The sequence below is a fragment of the Zeus faber genome (assembly GCF_960531495.2).
Source record: "Zeus faber genome assembly, chromosome: 2".
Lineage (NCBI taxonomy): Eukaryota > Metazoa > Chordata > Actinopteri > Zeiformes > Zeidae > Zeus > Zeus faber.
In genome coordinates this window covers 8123034-8145947 of record NC_137189.1, presented here as the reverse complement: position 1 = coordinate 8145947, position 22914 = coordinate 8123034, and the positions used below count along the sequence as shown (strand labels likewise).

The 22914-nt window shown below is 41.2% G+C and overlaps 2 protein-coding genes across 2 annotated transcripts; both read left to right on the top strand.

Moving 5' to 3' along the window:
* Nucleotides 1-445: 445 nt before the first annotated feature.
* Nucleotides 446-10260, top strand: fermt1 (FERM domain containing kindlin 1; the record flags this gene model as incomplete). The annotated part of the gene is made up of 15 exons (XM_080024170.1): nt 446-596; nt 1316-1413; nt 1697-1832; nt 2585-2722; nt 3002-3188; nt 3354-3456; nt 3646-3753; nt 5245-5376; nt 5580-5629; nt 6454-6578; nt 6866-6972; nt 7118-7342; nt 7427-7551; nt 8858-8999; nt 9825-10260. 15 exons carry the CDS (start codon nt 446-448, stop codon nt 9996-9998), a joined length of 2001 nt encoding a protein of 666 aa, XP_079880296.1. The 3' UTR covers nt 9999-10260.
* A 391-nt stretch (nt 10261-10651) lies between these two features.
* Nucleotides 10652-22576, top strand: trmt6 (tRNA methyltransferase 6 non-catalytic subunit). Its single transcript, XM_080024207.1, has 13 exons — nt 10652-10919; nt 12445-12575; nt 14719-14828; nt 16004-16095; nt 16216-16299; nt 17540-17664; nt 18217-18384; nt 19522-19691; nt 20229-20314; nt 20610-20712; nt 21715-21801; nt 21944-22167; nt 22271-22576. Exons 1-12 carry the CDS (start codon nt 10813-10815, stop codon nt 22115-22117), a joined length of 1437 nt encoding a protein of 478 aa, XP_079880333.1. The 5' UTR covers nt 10652-10812; the 3' UTR covers nt 22118-22167; nt 22271-22576.
* The last annotated feature ends 338 nt before the right edge of the window (nt 22577-22914 follow it).

Sequence of the window (22914 nt, the reverse complement as noted above, 5' to 3'; positions counted from 1 at the left end):
AATAAACAGATCTTAGTTCCGATTGTTCATCCTTTGGATATTTAGCCCATAGGGGCAGTTCTTGGGAAAAATCTCCACCCTTGCTAAGAGGAACCTCTTCACAAGAGTTCCTCTTCGGCCTTAGGTCAACAACGGTTCCTCTACAGTCAGCAACGATGGATTTGATTCGTGATTTTGCTCAGCATATTTGCTAAGATGTCCGACAAGCTTCACCCAGAGAAAGTATATAAATATCTATACTGTTGGGTATTCCTATTGTTGGGCTCCCCCCGTTTGGTATCTATTTCATGTTATCAGCTCTTGGGAAGTATTTCCTCTCTTGGGTAGAAGCTCCTCTGCCCAAGAATTCCTCTTTGGCGTTAGGTGGTTCCTCTACAGCAGTGATTCCTAAATCAAAGTGAATCTTGCCTTTTTTAACCCTCCTCTTTACTCTTTCAGGAAGACCATGATCACGGCAGCGGAGTATGGTAACACGTCATGGGAGCTCTCGGTGCAGGTGGACCAGAGGGACGGAGACGAGTCCATGAGGTTCAAACTGCGGGTGAAGGGCGACCTGCACATTGGGGGCCTCATGCTAAAACTGGTGGAGAAGATCAGTAAGTCTCTGGTGGTTCCTTGGCCTGTTCCTTGGAAGATGCCAATGTTTGGATTTTCTTTATATGCGTTACTGTGTCTTTAAGCGTGGCACCACGTTATCTACAAGCAGCTGTTTACAGCGGACCTTCTCGGCCACGCCACACCCTTGTTTGCCCCTGCATTCCCCCACATTACAGAACCATTGTTACACTGCAATAGTCTGGCCTCGTAGCCCAAGGGCCAAAGTTCAGTCTCCCTCTGCTCTGGTCTGATACCTATTTACCAAAGTTCCCAAAAGCTCTCTTAACATGGACACACTCACATAAAAGTATAGTAGTCTAGTAGGTCACACCTTCCGTTGACTCACACTAAAGACTGTTTGGTACCAAACAGGCCCTTGCGACAACACAAGACAACATTACTGACTCAATGACCCGTCATGACTTCATCATCATCGACATCACGGTTTATGTCGTAATCTGATTTCAGACCATCTCTATAACAGTGTGATGCCAGATTGACTCATTATACCGCACCTTTAATGCTTTGTCTAATGCTGTTTGCCCACTACTACTTGTTATTATGCTCATCGTGGAGTATTAGTAGATAATTGTAGAGATATGAAGGCTACAGTTTCTTTTGAGAATGAAGGGAGTGGATAATTTAGAGAAATATTAAGAGATAAGTCATTAATTCAACACTTACATTGGTGGTAATACATCTTTTGGTTTTGTTTCAGAGGCGCCGCAAGATTGGTCAGACCACGCCCTGTGGTGGGATCAGAGGAACATGTGGCTTCTCAAGACACACTGGACCCTGGACAAGTATGGCATTCAGGTATAATGGGATTAAATCTTGGCTTTAGGTCTCGGGGTTTTGGAAGTCATTCTCAAGTCTACCTGAATGTCCTTTACTAGATCCCCCCTAACACAGAAACAACAAGTTTTATACCACTGTGCTATGTACGTTTGTCATGAAAGGTAAAGGGTGATTCCTTTGTCCAGTAAAGGGGTCTACGGGGTCTGGAAAATAAGACCTCAAGGAAGGTCCTTTAAAGAACGTGGAGCTGGTGGATTATGAATGTGTTTCTACTGTAGCCCAAAGCTATTTTCTCCACCAGGCCGATGCCGACCTCCGCTACACCCCCCAGCACAAGCCGCTCCTCCTCCAACTCCCCAACATGAAGACCATCAAAATGACCGTCAGCTACTCCAGCTTGCTGTTCAAAACGGTGTCGGAGATCTGCAGAATGCTCAGTGAGTTGTTATCGTCTTCCTCTAGTCGACAAAGTCAATGGAAGTCAATGAAATCAGTGAAAGGGGAAACATTCACAGTGATATTCCGGTTATTAGCAGCACATTTCAGTATGGAGATCATGAATTTATCCTTGTCAATAGCTGTCAAGCAGGTTAATAAGCTAATTTGTTGATTTAATGGTTTTGAGAAACCTGAATATGATGCCACGGACACACAGGTTATAGCTAGAATATTGAGGTCCACCCCATGTTCCCACATCCTATGTGTTCCCTCAATTACATGTTCCCTTGACATAAAAGAAGAAGAATGTCCATACATCAGGTATATTAACAAAAATGCTGTGTTCAAGAAATAATATCTGAAATGGTGTTCATGAACAAGCTCCTTCCAAAGTTTTTTGTGCGGCTATTATTTTACTTTTGATGTTGGGGGACCATAGGATTGAGGGAACATGGGGCTGATTTCAGCTATTAGAAAATGACATTGAGGGAATATAGGGTGCTGGGAACACAGATATGTTTTCAGAACACTGAGGCATTTCAGTCTCTTATCAGGCCACTTTTGGGTTTTGGCAGACAATGTCTGCAGGTTTTTGAAAGTTCCTTGAGGCTCATAAGGAATATTAACACTCATATGAAGTGTCCTGCGTGCGACCCAGGATGGCATTTGGTGTTGAAATTGCTTTCTGTTGAATGTAGTTGTTTTATTTTGGATTCCGCCTCACACCTTCCCTCACCTTCCTTTATTCCAGACATCAGGAGATCGGAGGAACTGTCCCTGCTGAAGCCTCCGGATGACCCGTCCAAAAAGAAGAAGAAGAAAGAAAAGAACTCCTTCCTGGACGACGTCTTGGATATGGACGCCCTCAACGGAGGAACTTCAGGAACAGGTTTGGATTAGATGGACAATATCCCGCTTAATAAACGGCTACTTACTGAGTAAAATGATACATGGAGACAGAATACTTATTTTATAATGATTTCATAGCTAGTATTCCTAGTTTAAGATCTTCCGCTAAGGAAAAATAGTTCCACAATAACGTAGGAAACACGACGTGAATCTAGGTGGAAAGGCGCTAGCAAGCAATCAGAATCAAGTATTCCACAGAGCTGTGCTACAATGGTAATAATTTTATAACAAACTTGTTCCTTTCATTCCGGTATTTTAGGAAGCCCCGTGTACAGTAAGACCATGACGGCGACCTACGACCCGGAGAACGGGATGCCGCTGTCCGCCACCAGCCTCTGGTTCGGGGACAACCCTCTGAGCTCCAGCCAGCCCAACCTGCCGCCCGCCGAGCTGGCCAAGCTCTACCAGCCGCTCTCCCTGGTGGACAAAGCCGCCATCAACGCAGGGTAAATCCAAACCTGTAAATCAGTGTTTTTCAATCTTTCAAATCGTGGAAATCACCTAAAAATCTATTTAATGAAAATTAAAGCTCTCGATCTTTAACGGTTGTTCATTTTGACCGCAGTCGTTTCACACCGTTGTCAAAGTATTCCCACTTTCCATTCGTTCAGGTGGTTGGACTCTTCTCGCTCGCTGATGGAGCTTGGCATCCAGGAAGACGACAGGTTGTTGCTACGCTTCAAATATCACTTCTTCTTCGACCTTAACCCAAAGGTAGTCAGTCCCTATAATGTATGATAAATTATGTAAATATCTGTAAGCAATAATTTAATGACGACCCTGGAAATTCACAGTAGGACTTACGTATGTGGACGGGGAAGGTTTCTCGACTTAATAATAAATTGTGTGTGTGTGTGTGTGTGTGTGTGTGTGTGTGTGCGTGTGCGTGTGCGTGTGTGTCAGTACGATGCGGTCAGGATAACACAGCTCTACGAGCAGGCTCGTTGGTGCATCCTGCTGGAGGAGATCGACTGCACAGATGAGGAGATGCTGATGTTTGCCTCCCTACAGGTTAATATTCCCTCTATCATAGACATCTAACCCAGGTGCTGTTGGCACCGTGAGTTATCTCCCAAATAGGAGGCTTTCTGTGTGGAGTTTGCATGTTCATATGGGGATTCCTGCACCTAACGTCAGTAAGGACCCCCACCAAAAACATGCACACATCATCATCTGACCAGCGATGGACACTCATCACCAGGTCCCCGGGCGCGTCAACGAATGCTGCCCACTGCTCCTGGCTGTGTGCAGAGGCCTCATTTCACCGGCCACCGTCCAAAGCGTGTGCGTGCATGTGTTGTAGTGTGGTGTGACGATTAAAGATTGTTCTGTTCTGATAGATAGATAATCATCAGGTAATGCAAATTAAAATATATACAGTATTTTTTTGGTACACGGATGGAATGGAGGAGGGCTGAGGAGGCAGATGGTATCAGCGCCACTTGGTGTGCGTTTATTTATACTCGGACCAATCAGCGGTGCTCAGCCGCTAATTCGGCCGATTCGGGACAGCCGTGCAGCCACTGGAAGGGATGGATGTATCTATCATATTTGAATCATGTTATACAGTATTTCATTTAAAAGCCTCGGATTTCAAGATGGCATCAATTGAGGAAGTTAATAGATTCTCCACTTCCTCTTGGTAACGTGGTAAAAATGTTCTAAATCTGTGTGTTTTACCATCTGTCATGTTTCTATGGCTACAGTATGCTGTAATAGATTTGCAGTAAGTATACATGAGTCCTGGGGCTCAGAGTTTTGGTCCTGGAGTCCTGGAGAACCCGTTTGGAGTCCTACTCCATGGGAGACGTGCTGGGACACGGGAAGCATGGCATGGGGAGGGAGACTGAGTGAGAGGGAGAAGGATAGAGGGGACGAAAGAAGAGAGTAGGTCTTCAGCAAAGTCACAAATTGACAAAAATAAACAATTCATTAAAGATGACAGTTCTTAAGCAACATCATCCATGCTGTGTGATACATCAAGGTGATAAAGTGGATTTTAATGTACTTGCCCAAAAGCTGAAGTCATAACAAATGGTGAGGGTTTAGTTCAAGTCTCTATGTACATGTACATATACCTATAATATACATAGACATACAGTATGTCTAAATATACATATAGATATATAGCCAATAAGATACATGTCCATATAGCTATAATAGACATATAGGTGTAACCAATATTATGTATAGATTTGTTTTACTTTATGCAAACTTGTAGTTTCTTCTATCTATCTATCTATCTATCTATCTATCTATCTATCTATCTATCTATCTATCTATCTATCTATCTATCTATCTATCTATCTATCTATCTATCTATCTATCTATCTATCTACATATCCATCCATCTATCTAATCATCAAGTTCTAACGGGAGCTTTTTCCCATAAATAACCTTTTTATTGCACATTTTTAGATCTTCCCTTTTTTTCAACCGGTATTTCTCAGACTCGCTGGGCTAATTAATCCATAAAGTGTTTTTAAACTATCTTAATTCCAGTACCACATTTGCAAGCTGACCCTGTCCAGCGAGCCGTGCGACTTCTCCAAGGAGCCGGAGATGGACGAGGTGGAGGCGGCTCTGTCCAACCTGGAGGTGACTCTGGAGGGAGGCACCACCGACCGCATGCTGGTAAATGTATTTTGTTTGTTTATTTTCTCTAAATGACTGCAAACTAAGCCTTGAGAGAGATTTAGAGTTCAGGCTTTTTTTTCAGTGTTGTATTTGTCGTAGAACACCTGTATATTAGGCCGTGGTGGATAAGCAGGCATCTGGTGATTGCATGTCGGGACATGGAGAGGAGGATAATTGACAGCTTCTTGTCCTTCCCCCAGGAAGACATAACAGACATTCCAGAGCTGGCAGATTCCCTGCGGCTGTTCAGGTAAAGCCCCAAGGCCAAATATACATATATAAACACTGTATGACAGTACTGTATATCCTATAACATTATGATACCTTATTGAGGATTTATTACACGGCACTCTGGAACACTGGACACTGATTGGTTAATAGCGGCAATCAGCAATCCATTATTTCTGAATAACAACCTCTGTTTTGGATGTTGTTGTCAAACAAATTCTCAAAGACAACGCTCTTAACCTTGGCATACTAGTTATAAAATCTTTAAAAATCATTATTCCAACTCAGTGTATTCTTTTGTTTAGTAAATAGCCATGTGTTATTGCAGAATAACCCCCTTCAGAGTCAAACAAGAATCACCCTGTAGCAGTAATCAGTGGTCCGTTATTTCTGAATAATGGATGCTGTCTATTAACAATGACCCACGTTGTTGTGGGACTATTTTTCTTAGTGGGAGCTCTTAATCTAGGCATACTAGCTATGAAATTATTCTTTTACTCAGTAAGTAACTGTCTAATAAGCGGGATAATATGCAGCCAGAGGGTTTTTATTGCAAAATATCCCTCACCCTTTTGGGTGGCTGGCGGGCTTCATATTATTCCTTATATATTATATAGTATCACAGCTCACAAAGACAACATTGAATAATGCTGTCTATTAACTTCAAAACAGTAAAAGGCTGCATTATAAATGGCTGATATAATAATGACATCTTCTGAAAATACATGACAAATTACTGTAGTGCTTTTCGATAGAACATCTCAGAAACTGTAGTCGATGCAGAAATTGTTATTCTTCTGGATACAAACTCTTCATATTTATTTTTATTTATTTTATCATCCTCAGGCCAAAGAAATTGACCCTGCGGCCGTACAAGGAGTACTGGTTTGTCTTTAAGGATACCACCATATCCTACTACAAGAACAAGGAGATGTCCAGTGGAGAACCCATAGAGCAGTTTCACCTCAGAGGTCAGTGCAAAACACTTAATTTAATGATTACCTATTTCAATTCCAAATTCAGTCCACGTGGTATAAGTGTAAATGATTAGCGTATTTGATTTTGGAGGTTATTATTGTTATTATTCATGAGAATAGCAATATAAAATAAAATAAAAACAGTTACTACTAAAAAGTTTTAAAAGTAACATAGAAAATGGATTATTTTTTAAAACATTATTATAACGATAATCACATTAAAAGGGGCTTGTTGTGCTGCTTCTGATCCCAAATTCACCCTCTTCCTGGTTATTTCACAGGCTGTGAGGTAGTCCCTGACGTCAACGTCACAGATAAGAAGTTTGGCATCAAGCTGCTGCTCCCGGTCGCTGATGGAATGAACGAGATTTATATCCGATGTGACAATGTGAGTTAAATCAAATGTTTTATACGGGGAAGCTCTACTGTACTAACCACTGGTTTTGCCTCATTTTCCATTAGAAGTATTAATAAATAAAGGTAAATGGGACTGTGACTGAGCTTTTCAAACTCTGTCATCCCCTTACCCACAGGAAACGCAGTACGCCAAGTGGAAGGCTGCCTGTATTTTGGCATCCAAAGGCAAAACAATGGCGTACAGCTCCTACAGGTCGGAGGTGAAGAACATCCAGTCGTTCCTGCAGATGAAGAGCATGGCGCCCCCTGCTGGCCAGTCGGCGCCAAACCTGGACGCCATGGAGATGAACGCCGAGTGTTTCGTCTCGCCACGCTACGCCAAGAAACACAAGGCAAAACAGGTCGGTTGGATGACATTTATTCAGTCAATATCAGACTGTGTGAACGAAAGTCATTCAAGTGTTTTAAAAAATGTTTGCTTTCAGCTGACGGCTCGTATCCTGGAGGCTCATCAGAACATCGCCCGTCTGACGCTCATGGAGGCGAAGATGCGTTTCATCCAGGCCTGGCAGTCGCTGCCGGAGTTTGGTATAAAGTATTACATTGTCAGGTACAGTTAATTTCCTTTGGTACGATACAATTACTTCGAAATGCACTTACTGCAATTTCTTTGGCCGTTTCCCGTTTCCAGCCTGACCTGCCGGTTCAGATTTTGGCTGATTCCGATTCCTTTCTTTCTAAGAATTACAAATAACAGAATACAGAAACATTTTTGTAACCTTTCTTTAATGGAAAATGCAACTGTCCGTTCATAATAAAACGAGTATGACTATTGACTATTAACTTTTACATTTTCTCCAAAACTGCACCAGGTTACAGGACCTTCTCTCAGTCACACTCAAACAAATCTCAAAATAAAATAAGTCCTGCCAGTCTTAATTTTGTACAAATAAAATCCAGCTCCGCAGGGATCAAAGGATCACTTCTGAAAAAATTCCCGCCCGCCTTCTCACGGCCCTGTGGTGAATGCCCCCGCGGCCCGGCACTGATCCACAGCCCAGTGGTTGGGAACTCTAAGAGATAGCCACCACAAATTTAAAAAAACAAAGTCGCTTTTCCACAGATTTTCGTAACAAGCAGCCATATTTGTTAAAACAAGCCCAAAAAACAGCAACCTGTGACCCATGAACTCTCCCTCTGTCCCTCTGCCCCCACTCTTCCTCTGCGTGTGGGTGGGGTCGCCCAGAGAGTGTGAGAGAGATGCAATCACTGTCACGGCTTTCGCAACATCAAACTATATCAATATAAACGGTATTGTCTGTTCTTGTCTATATCTTATTTGAAAATAGATAGATACTGTATGCCTTAACTAGCGGGTACACTATTGGGTTTACTATTGAGGAACTTACCACTCTGCTCCAAAGCTCACCATATTGTCAAATTGTCTTCAAATGTCATACTGGGGAAAAAATGGTCGCAAAGCTTGTATTTGATCAGTTTTTTCTGGGTTTTATTGACGCTTTTGGCTCCATCCATGTACACTAACATAAGAGAAACACTAGAAACAGGAAGTTTCTCAGCTTCGTAGTGGCACCTTACTGTAGCCAATGTTACGTTCCAGATGTACTGCGGCAATTAGTAGTTCTAAATAAAATGGGACTATTACTGTTATTCAAAACATGTAAATAAAACCCACTAAGACATGTGAGGCTGTTTTGTGAGTTTCCCATTTTTCGAAAAAAGAGATTTAACTTGTAAATCTGCAGCAGAGTGGTAAGTTTCTCAACAGCAAAGCGTTCCACAAGGTTGTTGCTACAAACAGTTTGAACTGATGGGAGCCTTTAATGCAGGCCAACACTTTAATGTTGGCCTGCAAAAAGTATGCTTTAACATCAATTTATATATGTGTTTTCCAGATTCCGCGGTAGTAAGAAGGACGAGATTCTGGGAATCTCTTACAACCGCCTGATCCGCATCGACATGTCCTCGGGTCTGCCCATCACCACGTGGAGGTTCGCCAACATGAAGCAGTGGAATGTGAACTGGGAGATCAGACAGGTGAACAAAAATACAAGAATTTTATTACAGATGCCATTATACAGTTTATGTTTTTCACACTTTCAAGCGGTTGGATCTACCCCTGGTGGTCGTTGGGTGAACTGCGTCTGGGTTTCGCATCACAGTGTCTGGGAAAGCGGGAGAGCTCGTCCTTTCCACAACAAGAGCGAATAGTTTCATCAGCTGGACATTTACCATTTTCGATGAAAGAGAGTTCATTTATAGTTATAAAGTGTTTGCAAAGTGCAAAAAAATTACACACAATTCACTTATATAAAAAGAGGTTTATTGATAGTGAATATCATTATACTACAATTGAAAGATTTCAACGCATCCTCGATCACACACGGAAAATTCTGCACCGCAGAGAAGGCGGGGATTATCACAGAGCAGGCAGTGCGTCACAGTTTCCAATTCTCCATAGGAATGAATGGGTTTAGAAGAAGAACAACAATCTTTAATTGTCACGCAACACACCACACTACAACACATGCATACACACACACACATGCACATGCTTTGGATGGTGGCCAGTGAAATGAGGCCTCTGCATTTGACCCATCCTGGCTTGTCCTTCCTCCGGGGGGGGGGGGCAGCATTTGTCGACGCGCCCGGAGATTTAATGGATTAGATTAGATTCAACTAATTGTTATTGCACAGAGTACAAGTACTGAGACAATGAAATGCATTTCTCTGCGTTTTACCATCCTAGTTACTGATGTATCTAGGAGTAGTGGGCTGCCATTCCGGTCTGTTGATTTAATTTCTCAGATCCGGTGTAAAGTTGGCTTTAGATTGGTTATTTTTTTGTATCTTTCGTTGCAGGTGGCAATAGAGTTTGACCAGAACGTGACGATAGCCTTCTCCTGCGCGAGCTGTGACTGCAAGGTGGTGCACGAGTACATCGGAGGCTACATCTTCCTGTCCACGCGATCCAAAGACCAGAACGAGACTCTGGACGAGGAACTGTTCCACAAACTCACCGGGGGACAGCAGTAACACCGGATTTACAACTTTTTTGTTCCTTATTTTGCCTCATGTGCCTCATTAAAGCACAGCCCAACAGGCAGGAAGAGCTGGGGAAGGAAATGTGATTTGACAGGAAAAATATTTGGTGTAATTTACTCTATTAATATTTTCATGTCTTTGACCAAGAGGCTCATAGACGGAGATACTGTGTTCAAATTGTTTCAGTGTAAATATCTGGTCTAAAAGTTAAACATTTTTGTATGAAAAAAATAAAAGGTGTTTGTACATTTCAGATATTGTTTTATTCAGATGTATTGTGTCAAGATTTGACTTTATTTACCCAGAATTACATATAATTCAGATTTATTCATTTTTTATCATATAAATAAATATTAAAATCTTTCTTAAATCCATATATACTTCAATAAATAAAAAATACATTATTATTATTATTGATAATAATAATAATAATAATACTAATAATAATAATAATAATAATAATAATAATAATAATAATAATAATAATAATTGTCCCTCTGGGTCCCTATGTCTCAAAGTCACATTTTTCTAAGTGGATAGTTCTTAATCTACTTTTCTGAAATCTTCTACTTTCCCCTGAGTGGGACGTCAGGCCGGTAAAGCGACGGCTCTGCTATCGATTAGTCACCCCGGCAAGGGTAAGGAAATACACGCCAACGCTTGAGCGCCGCGCGTTTCACTTTCGATTTTGCGCCGGAGCGGTGACTTCTGAGACGGCGCCTTTCTCCCGGGGACAACGAATTATCCGCTTGAGCTGAACACGGGGCCGCCAGGCGGCTACGGGGTTGTTTATTTCGGGTTTATCATGGCGGAAAGTGGCGAGGAAGACTCCCAGTGCAGGATCAGAGAGGGAGACCACGTGGTGCTGAAGCGAGGAGAAATCTTCAAAGCGGTGCAGGTCCAGCTCAAAAAGTAAGATCGACCCCCCCGAAACTCCCGTCCCCTCTTGTTTTACTGGGAAAAAGTAACAACAACGACCTTGTTTTCGAGAGAACAAGAACATGTCATGCACCGAAGAGAGCGCTAGAGTAGTGGCTCTCAACATAGGGTTCGGGGACCCCCAGTGGGGTCCTTTCAGAGGTACCAGTGGGTCCAATACAGTATTTATTAGTTTGCAAATATCACATTCAACCAAGAGTGTCGGTTTCGAATTCACCCGTTGTTGTGGCAGCACCAGAGTCATTCACTGCTGTATGCCAGACGAGCTTGTCTAATACAGGTGTTTTCAACCTATGGTTTGGGTACCCTCAGGGGGGTCCTCCCAGGGCGTCCTTACCAAATTGAGAGGGCCGATTATGGGACTCATTATGCCGCTTTTCAATAAGTTATTCGGCCTCGTTTAAAAGTTTGTTCCGACTTTGCACGACCCGCCTGCAGCGGATCAGCGTTACCGTAAGAAATATTACACAATTATTTTTTAAATGCCTACAGTTTGACCGTCTGCAGTTTTGTCACGGACAGTTGGTATCAATTCCTCTTTCTTTAAAAATATTTGTGCTGGTCGGTGCAGCCAACAACAGAGCCCTTTCCATGATTATCTCTTAGCTTAGCTCTTAGCCACCGGACCCGCTAGCGGTGGCGCTCAAGCCGTGGGTGGAGTTACTTAGATTAGGGGTGGTTCTAATTCGAAAGAGATCCAACGTGATTTTGGCTTCGGACACAAATCAGAACGACTTGTTGGATCGCATGTTTTCTGACTGAGGCAGAAAAACTGAAAAAAAAAAGCGTAAAAGAAAACAGACTGCGTTGCTTTATTTCACAGTTTGTGTGTGAGTAGGCCAATCAGAGACCCAAATGTATGTGCACAAGCACTGAAGCAGGGAGTTTTTCATTATAGGTCTCCTTTAATAGTTAAAGTGCAATATGGTTTCATTTACAAGACGTTAGAATCATTAGAGATGAGAGAATATCTCCTCCATTCTTATCAATGTCCATATTATTGTACCCATTTTTATCATCCTGCACAGAAATATCTCATCTTTGTACACCCACAGCCAAGACAAGCAACTTATCGATGAATATATAGAGCACATTTTGTATATTCCCTTTTTTTTTATTTGTATATGCCTATTTTGTTATAGTAGTGGTGTAATTTCCCTTATCAAGATAAGGTTCTTGTGTATTAAATTGTACTTGACCAAATGAACCTACTCTGAATGTACAATAATGGGTTATGGTCCTAGTTTCACTTTCATCTCCCTAACGATAGTATAGATAGGTATGGAAGTTTGGACTAAATCATATCTAACAAGATTGTCAGATTGGGGTCCCAGAGACAAACATTTTATCAAATGGGCTCCATGGTCTTGAGATGAAAAATGTTCACTAAATCAGTGTTCTAGGTTAATCTGTTGCTGCATTTTAGTTGTTGTTTACCTTCAGGGTAGTCCGATTTTTTTTCCTATAATTTAACTTTATTTGTCTCACTATTGTGCAGGAAGTTGATGTTTGAGAAAAAGTGGATATTTTTGGACAAAGCCGTGGGGGAATATTACAGCACAACTTTTGAAATGTTGTCAGGAGGAAACCTGGAACCACAGAAGCCCAAAAACACAGAAACCTCCACAGGTAATTAAATTTATGTGTGAACCAGCCGTGCTGCATATTGTCGGGGTGTCTGCAATCTGCAGGTTCTTAAAAATTCTTATAATACCTTAAATTCAGTCCTTTTCAAGTATTACAAGTATCAGTCTTAAATGTGAATTCAACTGTAATACCATTGTTGATTAAGATAGATGATTTGGAAAAAATCGATCTTAATTCTTGTTAAAATTAGTGAATAAAATGCTTGCATTCTCCAGACCGTATATGGGATAGGCTATTTGTATGTACAGATATGTGCAATAAAATTATTTACAGTATAGTATACAATAACATTGATCATAACATTCTGATTATCACACTCATAATAATATATGATGTGAACATGACAGAGAATTGGAGTGGAGTTTTTTTCCCCTCTACAGAGTGCGCCGTACACGTCCCGGATCACTCCCTCAGTGAAATGGATCCACTGCACTTCTTTTTACATGTATTTATTGCAGATGCATTTATTTCCGTTTGTTTCCTTGTATGAAACAATTTTTTTTAACACAACTGTAACTCAGTTGTGTTTGTGTCAGGGACTGTTCCGTTCACTGCGTAATGAATGAACGAACCAAAAACCTGTGCATGCCGCGTCACACATATCTGCCCGTTGCTTTCCGTTGCTATGGGACCTATTTTTGTAAAACTGGATGGTTTTGTGTTAATACTTTACTTGTTAATAATAAATCCTGCACTAGGCTTGGGCGATCATGCAAAATTTCCATTCGGCGATCACTGGGTGGCAGCGATTACGATTCTGTCGGGAAGTGGGGGTGCGTTTGCATAGTAATGTAATGTAATGGGGAAAAATGCAGTCTACCTGTTACAGAAGTGCAGGATTTATTACTTACAAGTAAAGTATTTTCACAAAACATCGAGTCTCTTCTACACGGCAAGGGACAGTGGGGTACACGCAGGATTTTTTTTATAACATAACTGAACAGTCCCTTCACTAAATTGTGTTTTAAAACATAAAAAAACATAAAACATAAAAAACCGGCATGGGAGTTGGGAACCGGTGCGTGTGCACCTGCGCACCGCTGTCTGCAGAAGAAATTTAAAAAAACTCCACTCCAATTCTCTGATACCTCTTTTCCACTGTGGAGATTGGCGCATAAATAGACAGGAGGGTCTCACAAAACCCTGCGGCACAATGAAACCAATGAAAGATCCGATGAATCGTAATGAAAGATGTGAGTTGCGGAAAGGTTATCCCAGTAATTTACCGGGAACTTTGTGTGAAAGGGACTCAAAACAGCTCTGAGCGCCACCCCCTCTCTCCCTCTCCGCTCCTGCGATCAGTTTCAGAGCGCAGTGAACTGCACTTACACGGTAAACCGTTTCAATGCTCCAATTTTTCCTGGCGGATTAAAAAAAAATCGTCTGTCATTAATGTCAATTGCCGACAAACTGACCATTTAATTGTCCGACTCACCAAGCCTACCCTGCACTTCTGTAACGGCGAGACTTTCCCAACCAGACCATAGGCGGTCCTTCAATGTGGCCCAGAACATATTCGCGTTAACACTGCTAAAATAATGTGGCCATAGGTAGCCCAGACCACCTCCGAATGCGGTCTGAGCAATCTGATCTCAAACCACATTGGGTGTGTTTACACCTGGCCTTTAGAGCTGTCCACTTGTGATCGGATCACCAAAGACGCATGTTAATGCCAGGTGTAAACGTCGTCTAAATCCAAATCTTTGCCTCTAATGCTTAAGAGAGTGTGGAATGTGTTGCACGTGTTGCCTGACAATAAACAAACAGTTAAATTCATGAGCAGCAATTCGGAGCACCCTTATCAGACATAGTTACAATAAATATATTTGAACTATTGTACAATGTATTGAAAAAAAATCTATATATTGAAACAAAAAATATATATACAAATAAATATACTGTTTAAATTTGTCTTTGAAGGTCCTAAATTATATTGTTAATAGATAAAAATGAATATATTGAAACATAAATATTTTGTTAAACTCAAAAGGTCTTAAAATATATAAAATTTAGCTCTGATACCTGCAGACACCCTGATTTTGATGAATGTTGTGTTTGCATCTTATAATATTTTCCACTTTTTTATGTTTAATCAACTTTATTATTTCACTCTGTTGAACGGCAGACAACAAAGAGGCCGGCACAGACAACAGAAACATAGTGGATGATGGGAAATCCCAGAAACTCACACGGGACGACATCGAGACACTTAAAGAGAAAGGTCTGAAGGGACAGGTACAGGAAAACATCTCAAGCTGACTTTTAATATTGAAAATAAACCATTTAAATACACTTACCAATTCATTAAGAGATGATTCCAAACGGGCAAGAGCCAATAAAAAAAACTGTCATAAACAAAGAGTGTATGAATGTAGACTTAAACTGTAAACTTGTTCTTTATATTAGAGGTGCACTGATCTATTTTTCAGTTCCAATCCGTACACACCGTATGTGCCGAGACTGATTCCAATACCTGAACTCCTTTTTTCTTATTAATGGTGTTGTTGTTGATGATATTATGTGTAAGGTTACATGAGGCTGCAGTAAAACACACAGCACTTCTCATTAAAAGAGCAAAAACTACAAAAATACATTCAATTTTAATGTATTCCAAAGCAATTTATTTGAATTCTATGTTAAGTAAGCTTCACATACTTCACATTTTACCTTCACATACAAAGAGATGTAGGTTTTCAAAGTGAATATCTGGGGGGAAAAAATTGAAAAAGATGAACGTTGGAAAAACATATTTTTTCATACTCCACATAGATCATAAACCGTTGAATATAAAACGACTGAAATCGGTGGAGAAATGTAAATGTTATAGTGCTTTTTATCCAGGAAAAAACGCATCTCCCCCATTGACTTCACTTTACGTATTTGTTTACAGGTCAGTCTTGTCCGTTCCAATATGCCTGCGCCGTTGACATAGGATTATTTTGGTTTTCAACCAGATGCAACCGGCAAACTAAAAGGAAGTGTCTGTGTACTTTTTAATCCTCATCTGGTGATAAGTTCCAGTGTGGCGCTGCACAAATAGAACTACAACTCACACTAGCTCCATGGAGGCGCATATTATGTACGACAGAACCCTGATGTATTATTTTGAGGGCCAACACAGCTGAATGGGTGCTTCAATCCGTGACTGTTTGCCAACTCCATCTGCCAGTTCCTATTCGGCATTGCGCTTTACAGGTTAATTATTTACTGAGTTGAATTCTCGAGGGGGCAGACCATTAAATTAGCAAAATAAAGTGGCGAGTTTGTGGTCCAGCCCAAGTTATGGAATTTGGAACTACACGTGGGTCGGCAACTTCAGCCTGATATCTGATGAGTGAATGATGTCAGTACCCGATAGGGATGTAGTGGATGGGATCGGTCTCATCTCTAATACTTATTTTTCTCCACAGGAAATCACTCAGCAGCTCATAGAAAACAGTTCCACCTTCAGAGACAAGACCAGGTTTGCACAGGACAAATACATCAACAAGAAAAATAAAAAGTACGTAAATTCTGGCAATTTACTTTTTTTTATTAATCATTACAATCATTGCACTGCATTACAAAACCCCTTTGAAAGATCATATTTTCTTACTGTTCTTACATATTTCTTGTGCCACAGATATGAAAACACCATCACGATTCTAAAGCCTTCATGTCGCATCCTGGCCCAGATGTACCACGGCAGGGAACCAGGGAAGATCTGGTGAGGATCTCGACGGTTTATTATCCTCACATATTTAGATGATCTACACTATATGGATTAGGGATGTTAACAATGAATCAACTATCAATTCATTGCTGATAAAAATTAGCTCAATAGGATTTCAAATTTAGCGATTAACTGAACATACTGCGATCTTGTTGTAAATGTATCAACAGGGGTTTTCTGCTCGCGCAGAGCCCCTGGACAAAGCAGGCGTTGCTGGACCATTGTCTGTGAACAGCCAGTGTCCGGAAAAACCTGATGTCTACCCCCTTGGAGCCTTACCAGTACTCCAGTGGGCCAACGACCCGGGCCACCTGGCCAAGTTCCATCCGGGGGCAGTCCCAGCAGCTGTTGCTGGGCTGCCCGCAGTGCCTGCACCCCTTCCCGGACGTCTGCGCAGCTCCCTTATTTCCCACTGCGGCACCACCCTGGGAGCTGACGGGGGACAGAGAGGGGACAGCACGGGAAGGGGAGACATCCGCCCCCTGGACGTTCCCCTCTCCCGTCCAGGGCTACGTGGCGAGAGTTTGTATTAAAATAATGAACGAAAGGCTTGTTGGCCAAATGGATAAATAATTCACAATAATAATCAGTCTGGATGCAGAAGGAATGACACTTCAGTCTGGCTCCTGGTCGGCTGACGAGCCTCGTGCACTGATCCCTCTCTGCAAGACGGACAAACATTTAGAAAACTCCCTGCCCTGGATCGGACCAATCGGCGCAGCGTGGGGCTGACGAGCCGATTCAGGGCAGCTGGGTGGCTGCGTAAAGGAAGCCATGCTGCCGTCTGCAGCGCAGCTTAGCCACGGCCCTTCGTCCGCCACACTGGGCGTTCTGGTCAAAGGCGCACTCCATTGTACACACAATGAAACGCTGGAGGAGAGGGAAAACGCACTCATCCGTCTCCGTCGACGCGGACATTGCATACCGAATATTTCCCCTAACATGCGTTCACTGTGCAACAGACTGGATGAACTTGTATTGAGCTTTATTGCTCATCGCATGTGAATTGATTCGCTAATGTTAGCCAAAACATTTATAATCAGCATTCAAATAGTGAACTATTTTTTAATAAAGGGTGCCCGTGGGTGCAACATTTTTATTTATTTATTTTTTTAATAAAGGGCGCTCATTGATGCGCGTGGGGAGATAAGTCTAAACCGTCTGGTCCGATCCCACAGAAGAGCTACTGTAGCACAAATTGCTGAAAAAGTTAATGTGTGTGTGTGTGTTCCAGCCACATGCGCTACGACACCCTGGCCCAGATGCTGACTCTGGGGAACATCCACGCTGGCAGCAAGATTCTGGTTTTCGACACGTGCGCCGGTCTGGTGCTGGGAGCGGTCATGGAGAGAATGGGAGGTATGGGACTCTCACCTTAGTTTATCACTGACTTTTCCACCAAGGCACAGACGCTAAATGACTAAATCCTAAATGGATTTGGAAACTAAATATGAAGAGTTGAAGCTGCTGAAACAGAAACCTAAGCAAGAGTCGTTTAAAAGACTTATTGTTTCTTTTACAACCACACCTTGGAACCATGGAGGTGATGCAAAAAGGGGAAAAACGGTCGGTCTGCTTGATCATTTTTTCATAGCTTCATGCCTAATAACAGATGGGTTAGACTAATTTATTACAGAATTGCACAGTTGGTGTTATTGCGGAATATCGCACGGTTTCAGTGTTATTGCATGTGTCGCATAGTTACAGTATTATCAGGGAATATCGCACAGTAATATTGTGAAATACCTCACAGTTAATATTATTACATATTATCGCACAGTGTTATTACGGAATATTGCACAGTTGCAGTGTGCAGTCCATCTAAATGAAAGCATTTCTGCCCCTTTTAAAAATAATCACAATATAATAATAATAATAATAATAATAATTGGCTGTTTTCTCCACGTCCAGGCTACGGCTCAGTGGTCCAGATGTACCCGGCGGGCGGCCCTGTGCGGGCGGGCGTGGAGAACTTTGGCTTCCCCGCTCACTTCCACGAAACGCTGCACGAATTCCCCATCTGCCATGTCAAGGCTCTGCTTGAGGGGAGGCTGGAGGCCACGCTGGACACCAGCGCTGGTAGGAGGAGAGACTCACTTTAAAATGTGTTGTATGTATATTAAGCACATTATTGTGTTATATTAATTTGAGATAGTTTCTCAGATAGATACTTTATTCATCTCAAGAGGGAAATAGTAGTGTCATAGCAGCACACATCAAAACAATAGACAATAATAATAAAGTATTAAGAATAAAAAAAGAAAAATAATTGTAATATGTGCCACCCAATAATTTACTACAATGGAAACAATAAACAATTACAACGTGGCAGTATACAATTAACTTAATAATAAAACAATAGAAAACAACCTAAAAATTAACAATAAAACTAAGAAGAAAATTAGCAATATACAATAAGCCAGAATAATAGACCTAAAAATAAACAATGAACAAGAAAAAAAAATGCTAAATGTTGGAAAAAATGAATCCTAAGAATTAACTATTGAGAATAAAAATAAACCTAAAAAATGAACAATACATTATTACATAATAGCTTAATTGCAATTATTTGAGCTGATTGCAATCATTTTGTAAAATCGTTAGATTCCACAATCATAAGTTCTCATACGAATTTAAGGGGGATTTTAAGCCAATGTTCGAAATCTCACAACAAAAAGAATGTGAATTAGATGAATTTCCTTTAGTTGAATTTGAGGCATCTTTTTAAAAACTTTCTATCCATTTTTTTTTTATGCTCTGAAAAATCAATACAGAAAAATTTCTTTCTGCATAGGGCAGGTGTGTGAACAGAAACAACAACTTTTGTGAATCATAATTAATCGTCAACTTAAAATATCATGATTGTGAGGGTCCTGGTTATATAACACCAGTGTCATTTTATCCAGAGATAAAAAACATCATTATTTATCTATATTGATATTTTCACTATCTCACGAACTATATTGATATTTTAGCTGAGCCTCCAGCTTGCTCAGGGCGAAGCCGGCTCCCCTCTGCTGCTGTCACGATTTGATTAAACCATGATGATAAATGGTTATGTAAGGAAGTCCCTAAATCTGCCATGAAGATTGTTTTGGAAACATCCAACACGCTGAGCGATGTTACCACCTCGTCTCAACGTTCCGGGGAAAATGAAAATGACTCTGGTTTATTACCCAGCATCAGTCTGTGAAATGTGTCCGAATAACCTTTCAGATATGAGTTTGTCAAAACAAACTGGGGACAAGGACCGGACAGATGCTCCAGAGGAACAGAACATGGAGACCTCTTCCAGTACTGTCCCAGACCCGGCCCCAGACCCGGCCCCAGACCCGGCCCCGGTCCTGGACCAGGAGGGGGAGAACGAGAAACGCAAGGAAATCAGAGTAGGTTTCTTCATATATTTGAGCTGACCGCTATTATTTGGTGAAATTATTTGGGTTCTGCTATCTTTTCCTTTTTTCTATCCAGATGTCAATGAATATGGATGGGTGATTTTTAGCAATGTTGCAATATAATAAATGCAAATTAGGAACTTTTCCTTCATTTTGGTTAAGGTAAGTTAAATGTCTATCAGCGTTGTGTTGTTATTATTATTATTATTGTTATTATAAATACAATTATAACAAAACATTAAATTGTTAATTGTCATTATTTGTATCATTAATATTTTGTGGTTGTGACAGCACTACTGCTAAAGATGTTTTTAGTGCTACTTTCTTTGCAAAAAGTAAGCAAAAAAATAAAAAATAAAACGTGAAAGCATAATTGTAGGAACATTTATTTTGGGTTTCTTTTCCTGGTTTATTGTTTATTTATTATTATTTATATTAAATATCTCCTTCCAAACAAAGAGTGAGCTTTCTGAATCCACTGGTGCAGATCTCTTCCTCTTACAGCCCTGATTTGATGTTTTCCCCCAGGCTCAGGAGAAGAAGGTGAGGATGGAGGAGAAGAGGAAGAAGCTGGTGTCCGCCGCCGCCCTTCTGAAGGGGAGGAACGCTGACGGGTCCGTGTCTCTTCACTCATTTCTTCCTTTGTGCTTCCATTGGCTTTCTTGCTTTCTATCTTTTTATTTTTTCTTCCCACTTTTCTTTTTTCCTTTTTGTTTCTCTTTTTCCTGTCTTTACTTTCTTGAATATTTCTGTTTCCTCTTCTATTTTTCCTCATATCACGCTTCCATCCACACTCAATAATGTATTATTTCCTGTCGCTAATAAAACATTTTTTAATAGTTTTGTTTTCCCCCCCATCTATGTCCTCCCTCCCTCTCTCTCCTCCTGTCCCTCCCTCTCTCCTTCCAGGTTGATCATCGCCAGTCGCTTCCACCCGTGTCCAGTCTTATTGGGGCTGATAAAGTTCCTGGCTCCGTCCAGGCCCTTTGTGGTTTACTCTCAGTACAAGGAGGTAGGAAGCGCTTCGACACACGACGTCCACTTCCCAGTATTAACAGGGATAATTCTCTCCTTATTAGAAGCTGTTGCTTAAGCACGGAGCGGCTTTATTGCTTTGGAATCCCAGTGGGAAATCTGTGTTTTCTTCATTATGCCTCTGCAGTGGACATCCCCCGTCGCTGTAGAGGAGCGTGAAAATCATTACCACCGCTAGATTTCTGTTCTTTATGAGTCTGTTTCTCTTTATGTTTGACCCTGAACTGTCTATCCCCTCTAAAGCCACCATTCTGCAACATCAAAGGTCAAAAATAATCATCTGAAACTGAAATAAGATAGACTCTCAGGCTGCCAGCCTTTACACTGAATCTGAAAACGCATCTGGATGTTGGAATCTTCGGCCTCTAGTGGGCGTCTCAGAACATGCATGTGGATTTCACATTGCAAAATATGTGGTAGAAAATGGAAGAGCTCGGTCTTTTCCAGAACAACGGCAGGCCAATTGCGGAAAAAAAATAGACAAAATGCATTATTCTAAAAAGAGATTATTATTATTATTCTTATTATTATATATTTAGTGTGAATGTAGTGACACCGATAATAATGTCATTATTTTCTAAGAGACTTATTAACTTATTTATAGGCCCAGTTACAATAAAAAACAGTGACTTTCGGTCATACTATCGGATCCGAAATTTGTACCAGAAAAGAGTTGTTTATTCTGTTTTCTCTCTTTTTTCCTTCCTTTCTCTTTGTTCCTTTTTATTATTTTGTTATTTTTTCTTTCTTTAGAAATTTCCAGTTTTGTCTCCTTTGGAGACAAAGTCTCCTTTGCTTTAAAGAGCGTGTTTTTCCTATGCCACTAAAGCAAATGTTTTTGATTTCTCTAAACATGCAAAAAAAAAAATTTGAATGTCATTGTCTTTCTTTCTTTCTTTTTTCTTTCTTTTTCTCCACCTGTCTGTGTGTCATCAGCTGCTTTTAATATTCATAATATCTGTCTGGCTCTCTCTTCCAGCCTCTGATAGAGTGCTACACCAAGCTGAAGGAACAGGGCGGCACAGTGAACCTCAGACTCAGCGACTCGTGGCTCAGACATTACCAGGTGGCGTTTCAACTTTACACTTCAAAATGGCCGCCGGGTGGACAAACTTGGTGGCCATGTTTAAAACATTGCGCCACCAGCCTCCTTTCAAGTATGTTTAATACCTTCTGACTGTAATAATAATTCCACCTCTGCCTCGCAGGTTCTGCCCAATCGGACGCGGCCCGTGCTTCTGATGAGCGGCGGCGGCGGCTTCATCCTCTCTGGGATCACGGTCGCTGGGGCCGTGGCGGGCCATGCCTCCAGACCTACCAGCTCGCGGAAGCCCGGGGAGCCGGCTCCAAAGAGGCTCAAGCTAACGGGAAGCGAAGGGTAAACGACCCCCGGGCATCTGTGGAGGAGGGGAAAGCATCCAACGTTGGCCTGGTTAGTTTCTATTCCTCCGCCGGCAACGACTCGATGTGGTAGCTGTTGTCATGACGATTATTGTCATTATTATCATGGTTATTTTTATGGCGTTTTGTTTCAGGTCAGCGCCGAGGAAGGCGTGAAGCCCCGGACGAGTCGGACCATCTGATTCCATCTGATCTGAGTTTGTGTTATGTAAGGAGCTGCTAAAAATCCAGATTTTTCTGTCGGCCGAAAGTGGGTCAGAAACAAACCCAAATAAGTGAAAGGTCTTTGTCTTATTCTCCAAGATCCCCCAAAAATGTTTTTGCAAAAAAAAAATGCAAAATTGTTCCCAGAATCCTCTTCAGCTTCAAGGCTTTTCATGCCGATCTGTCTTCTTTACATTTTTATTATTTCTTCTGCCGATTGCTGAATAAAGCTTCATACCGAGGATTAAATCTGCGTTAAGTGGAATTTTCTTTCTAATGTCTGTGATTGAAATAACTCTTCAGAAGCTTTGTTTTGGTCCCAGATTGAAATAATTTTATTGAGTGCAGACAAAACAAATCATTCAATTGTCTTTTTTTTATCCAATTTGAAAGAACTCCAGAGCATGATATCATTTTCATTTTGTATTTCTTAATATATATAAACATCTATATAAATCATCCCCATGCTGGTTACTTTTGTTACGTCAAGATGTCACAAATACGATGAGGAACAAGTCTGTAGAATCATTTGGGCAAGCCTTGTATTTTTTTTTATTTTTTTTTAAATTGTTTT

Bases quoted from the DNA above. Each gene is read 5' to 3' on its own strand.
- trmt6 (XM_080024207.1), top strand. From the start codon at position 10,813: ATGGCGGAAAGTGGCGAGGAAGACTCCCAGTGCAGGATCAGAGAGGGA. The intron at 18,385-19,521 runs GTAGGAGGAGAG...ATAACCTTTCAG, and splicing joins CACGCTGGACACCAGCGCTG to ATATGAGTTTGTCAAAACAA. The intron at 20,315-20,609 runs GTCCGTGTCTCT...CTCTCCTTCCAG, and splicing joins AAGGGGAGGAACGCTGACGG to GTTGATCATCGCCAGTCGCT.